This window comes from Hypanus sabinus, chromosome 15 (assembly GCF_030144855.1).
Source record: "Hypanus sabinus isolate sHypSab1 chromosome 15, sHypSab1.hap1, whole genome shotgun sequence".
Classification (NCBI taxonomy): domain Eukaryota; kingdom Metazoa; phylum Chordata; class Chondrichthyes; order Myliobatiformes; family Dasyatidae; genus Hypanus; species Hypanus sabinus.
The window spans coordinates 91,930,698-91,936,768 of NC_082720.1; the positions used below are offsets into that span (position 1 = coordinate 91,930,698).

General features: G+C 44.1%; 1 protein-coding gene across 2 annotated transcripts; it reads right to left on the reverse strand.

Moving 5' to 3' along the window:
- Window positions 1-514: 514 nt before the first annotated feature.
- On the reverse strand, window positions 515-2,936 carry LOC132405210 (heart- and neural crest derivatives-expressed protein 1-like). 2 transcript variants are annotated; one of them, XM_059989900.1, is made up of 2 exons: window positions 2,463-2,936; window positions 515-622 (listed from the first exon to the last, which is right to left on the reverse strand). In XM_059989900.1, the coding sequence occupies exons 1-2, from the start codon at window positions 2,934-2,936 to the stop codon at window positions 515-517; spliced, it is 582 nt and encodes a 193-aa protein (XP_059845883.1). The 2 variants fall into 2 exon arrangements, with proteins under 2 accessions (XP_059845883.1, XP_059845884.1); XM_059989901.1 differs by having other exon boundaries at window positions 515-613; window positions 2,460-2,936.
- Window positions 2,937-6,071: the final 3,135 nt, after the last annotated feature.

Sequence of the window (6,071 nt, forward strand, 5' to 3'; positions counted from 1 at the left end):
AACTCGATAGACCGGGATCCAAAATGAAAGAGCGACTCCTGCTGACAATGTAACTCCGCGGGCCCTGAGCAAAACTGCAATCTTGAAAGAATGGAGCGCCAACTCAAAGCGTCCGGGACACTAACGTGTAGTCTGTTTACAAATGCAGAGGATTATAAATAGATAATTTATTCGTTTAGGTTCCAATCACACATCAATGAAGTTGGCAGCCTAGAAGAAAATGCAGTTCCCTGTTTCACTAAAAGTTTCGAAACCAAATGAAATCTCCGTATTTGTGCCGATGTTAAATCCCTCGCCTGGCAGAATTCCTGATCCCGACGAACATTTCTTGAAGGGTTATACAACTCATTTGGGCTTCCTTCAATTAGTAATGTGCAACTTTCAGAGACTTTCGAAAATAGATTAAAAAGGATAATTTCTCTTTTCATATTCTTTGTAACATAGTTCACATTGCACTTTGATTCGCTGCTCATTTCGGGCAATGCCGGGTTCTGGTGCAACATTACACGCTGCTTCACTGGCAGAGTTCGAGGGCCCAGACTTGCTGTGGCCACCCCGTTCTCCCCTTCAGTTTCTTGTTGCTGCTGCTTTTGGGTGGGCTCATTGTTTCGTTCTGGTTTAAAGAAAACAAAGTTTTTTTTATCGGCGCTAGCGAAAACCGGGTATGTGCAATACTTATTTTCATAGCAACGATGCACCCGATGGGAATGGTCATGCACTTTGGTAGGAGGAATAAAGGAGAAGACTATTTTCTAAAGGAATAAAAAAATTCAAAAATCTCTAATGCAAAGGGACTACTTGGGATCTCTTGTGCAGGATTCCCTAAAGGTTAACTTGCAGGTTGAGTCGGTGGTATGGAAGGCAAATGCAATGTTAACATTCATTTCGAGAGGATTGGGATATAAAAGCAAGCATGTAATGCTGAGGTCGGACAGTACTTGGAATACTAAGAGCAGTTTAGGGTCCCTTATCTAAGAAAAAGTTGTGCTGGCATCGGAGAGAATCCAGAGGAAGTTTACGAGAATGATTCCGGGAACGAAAGGTTTAACATAAGAGGACCGTTTAATGGTTCTCGGCCTGTACTAAACGGGGAGCGGTGGGGGAATCTCATTCAAACCTATAGAGTACGGAGAGGTCTGGATAGAGTCGATGTGGGAGGATGTCTCCTACAGTGGGTAAGTCTAAACTCAGAGGGCACAGGCTCAGAATAGAGGGGCGTCCATTTAGAACAGAAATGAGGAGCAATTTCTTTAGCCAGAGAGAGGTCAATCATTGTCCAGACGGCTGTGGAGGCCAAGTCATTGGGTTTATTTAAAGTGAAGGTTGATAGGTTGTTGATTAGCCAGGGTGTCAAATGTTACGAGGAGAAGGCCGATGAAGAGGGTTGCCTGGGACAATAAATCAGCCATGATGGAATTGTGGAGTAGACACTCTAGGTCCAATATTCTAATTCTGTTCCTGTGTCTTATGGTGTTATGGGACAGGAATGCAGTTATGCAGTTCTTGCAAAATTAGAATGAAAGTCGGAAGCGGCTCATGGGTATTAAAGATTAATTTTCGATGTAGCCAACCTGAAATATCTTTCTGTGACCGTGGCTTTGCGGCTGTATGGCAAATATTTGAATGACAATCAGAGAAATAAGAGAATAATAGAGCTCAATGAGAGATTCAGCGAAAGTTCGTTCAACATTTTGTGGAACAATCAACTAGCTTGCTCTAGCTACTAATTCTTACGCTATTTATTCGCATCGAACTGGGATTTTAAAATGAGTTAAAATGATAGTTTTATATTAATTGGGATCAGTTCTTCATTAGTGATTAAAGTTTTCCTTCAACCTGCAAAACAGTGAGGCGGCAGAGTTAACCAAACAACGCATTAGTTTCCGAAAATAATTCGGATTGGTGAGGCTCATTTTATCCGATTATGCAGAATGGGTTTCAGTTCACTTGTTCGCGGCTTATTGAAAACTGGGCAAAGGTGGATCTCGTCGTTTTTACTGGATGTGTAAAATTAAAGTTTTGTTGTGTATAGGTCTAGAAACTGTACACGATTATTATTCCCAACTTCCTTCGATCCCATTAATTATATGGAGCGCCGGAGACGCATTTAGTTTTTCCCCATTGACCTTAGTTGTGGTCGGGTTGCTGGTTCTGTGGTGGAACCTCTGTCGGTTCCGTCCCGTTGGGCCTTTTCCATCTTAATTTGCCGGACAGATGATGATCCGCTGCGGAGCGTGGTTCAGACCACTGAGTGTCAAACAAACCCTGGAGTTTGTGTCCGCCAATTCATTCAACTGCCAAAGTTGATTATAACCTTACTCCAAACACGTGCATTCGATGCGAAATATTTCAGTTAATATCGCTAAACGTACTATTCGAAACTTTTGTTAATAGCATCAACATCCAAGCGCAACTAACCACATCAATAACAACAGCCGTTTCTGTGTTCGAGTCCTTACCGTCTCTCGTTTGCGTTTACTTTCTCTACTGTCCATTTTCTTCAGATCCGCTTTGAAAGCCTCCGTCTCCCCGACCTGACTGTCTTTTGCCAAAGTATCCATGAGATAAGCAATGTAACTCGTCGCCAACCGAAGCGTTTTAATCTTGGATAGTTTAGTGTCGGCCGGGACGTTGGGAATGCAGTCCCGCAGCTCGGCGAAGGCGCTGTTGATGCTCTCTGTACGGCGCCGCTCCTTTTTCGGGACGGCTGCTTCTCTGCGGAGTCCTGGTGCTTGTCGGGCGGGATCGGAGAACACTCCATTAACACTGCGATCGGGGCTGCAGGAAGGCTGGCTGGAGTAATCAGGGGACAAAACTCCCTGATTTAGGAACCAGCTCTGCAAAAACGGATGGTCTTGTTGGCAACGGCTACTTGGGGCGAATGGAAAGCCCTCATGCACGGCGGGGTGATGGTGTAAACTGCCAACGACGTTCATGGTTCCCATTCAAATCACGGCGGGCAATAACAGCGACTAGCCCCCCCCCCCCACCCACCGCGTCTACCCGCTTCTAACGGGCTGCATCTCCACTTATTTCCAATATTCACTGAATTCTCTCACCTTTCCACTCAGTGTCGGACTTGGGATTTCTTAAACAGTCTGCCCGAGAATCGGTAAACCAAGTAACATCCTGTCTGTTCGATAACAGCTTTACATCATGAAGTGACGGGATCAAGGGGAGGAGACCGAATCATTGACTTTAACCTATTGGGTAAATATCGAAACGTATTGGTGAGGATGCAGCGAACGAGGGCCAGGGGCTGAATCCAGGAAGATTAGCCAGGGACAGACAAAGAAAAGTATTTTATTCGTCATCGATAAGAAGAACATAGAACTTGGAAGAGTGAGAACAGGGCCAGGCCTTTCGGTCCGTGATCTAACGCGGAACTAATTGAATCAAAAACCCAACCAACCCAGTGACTTCTACCTACATTATGTACATCTTTCCATTTCCTATGCATTCATAAAGAGCCTATCGGACGCCTCTATTTTATTTGCCTCTGCCATAAACCTGGGCAGTACATTCAAGACTCGCACCAATCTCTGAACAAAAACTTGCCCTGCACATCATTTTGGGCTAATGCCTCAAATGCATTTCCCCTGGCATTAGATATTTCAACCCTGGGAAAAATAAAGTGCCTGTCTACTCCATCGATACCTCTCATAATCTTATACAAAATGGGGAGCAAAATCGAAAACATTGCGAGCCAGTGCACTTGCTCTTTGCTGTTCCATTGCCGAATACGCCTGCCCTGCATGGGAAAGATCTACTCGTGCTACGAAGATGGATGCTGTTCTGAATGCAAGCTGCCGACTTATCACAGGTTGTTTAAAACCAACAAACACCAACAGCCTATATATCCTGGCGGGTTATCGCTCCCCCGATATAAGAAAGAACGGTAGCCAGCAAGAAAGAACGACTCTTTCAAACATCAGATGAGAGGCACCCTCTACATGGTCACACACCCACACCCAGCCGCCTAAAGCCAAGGAAGAGCTTCGTGAACGTTGTTGTTCCATTACAATCAACCCCACCTGAAGCCCGCATCGCCTTGAGGAAAGACCGGCTCGCCAGTCTCAAACAACCCCCAAACAGACTCCACCAGATGAAAGCGCTCCCCCAGGAGCTAACTGCAACTGGGCAACCTGGAATTGCCTTAACAGACTTAGGGTTGGTGTAGGTCGTTCAAAGATGGCACTAAGCAAATGGGGATATACAACCAGCCCGACAACTTGTGAATGTGAAACTGAGCCACAAACTATGCAACATCTCTTGCAATGCCCATCGCTAGAGAAACCCTGTACTGTTGCAGATCTTACACAAAATGCGTCCAGTTCTGGCTGGGCCATGTATAGACTGTCCGTGAACACGATAAGAAAAAGAAGATGATCTTATAAACTTCTATCGATCTCCCTTCAGCCTTCCAGCCTTCTCTCCTCCGAAGTTTGTCCAATCTCTCCTTACACCCTAACCCTCTAATCCAGACAGCATCCATCCTGGTAAACTTCTTCTGCACCCTCTCCAAAGCCTCCATGTCCTTCCTATAATGGTCTCAGAGCTTAATGCAATGTCCCAGATGCAGCCTCCCTAGAGTTTTATAAACTTGTTGGTGCATATTAAAATTAAGAAAGAGCTAGTGTTAGAGCTTATGAAAAACATTAGGATAGGTAAGTCCTTGGGGCTGGACATAATATACCCTAGGTTACAACAGGAAACAAGGAAAGAGATTGTGGGGGTGTTGATGATGATTCACTGCCTCACAGCCTACAGGAGTAGTATAAGAGAATTAGAGGATGGCAAATATTGTTCCATTGCTCCAGAAGGCTAATAGAGATAATTCTGGGAATTATAGATCAACAAATCTTATATCACTGGTGGGAAAATCGAGACCGTAAGATATAGGAACAGAATGAGGCCATTTGGTAATGCTAACACTAACCTTCTCCACATATATATTGACATAGAATGTAAAAAGAATCACTCCAATACAGACCTCAGTGGAACACCACTAGCCACCAGCAGCCAACCAGAAAAGGTTCCCTTTATTCCCAGTTTTTGCCTCCTGCCAAACAGCCACTGCTTTATCCATGCTAGAATCTTCCCTGTAATACCATGGAATGGTAGCTTGTAAAATAGCCTCATGTGTGGCACCTTGTAAAAGACTTTCTGAAAATCCAAGTACACAACATCAAACAATTCTTTGTCTATTCTTCAAAGACTTCCAACAAATTTGTCAGGCAACATTTTCCCTTGAGGAAATCATAAGACCATAAGACATAGGAATAGAATTAGGCCATTCAGTCCATCGAATCTGCACTGGCATTCCATCATGGTTGATCCTGGATCCCACTCAGCCCCATGTACCTGCCTTCTTGCAATATCCCTTGATGTCCTGACTGATCAGAAATGGATCAACTTCCACCTTAAATATACCCATGGACTTGGCCTCAACCAGTTTGTGGCAGAGCATTTCACAGATTCACTACTCTATAGCTAAATAAACTCCTCCTTACCTCCATATTAAAAGGTCGCACCTGAATTTTGAGGCTGTTACCTTTGACTTTAGATACCCGCCCCATAGGAAACATCCTCTCAACATCCACCCTATCTAGTCCTTTCAACATTCAGTAGGTTTCAATGAGATTCCCCGCATTCTTCTAAATTCCAATGGGTACAGGCCCAAAGCTGCCGAATGCTCTTCATACCCCTTCATTCCTGGAATCATCCTTGAAAATCTCCCCTAGACTCTCTCCAATGATAACACATCCATTCTAAGAGATAGGGCCCAAAACTGTTGACAATACTCCAAGTGCAACCTGACTAGTATCATATAAATACTCAGCATTATCTCATTGCTTTTATGTTCTATTTGCCTTGAAATAAATGCCAACATTTCATCTGCCTTCTTTACCACAGACTCAACCTGTAAGTTAACCCTCTGGGAGTCTTGCATGAGGTGTCCTAAGTCCTTCTGTAACACTGATGCTTGAACCTTCTTCCCATTTAGATAATAGCCCACACTACTGTTCCATTTACCAAAATGAATTATCAAGTTGCAGATGGAGTTTATT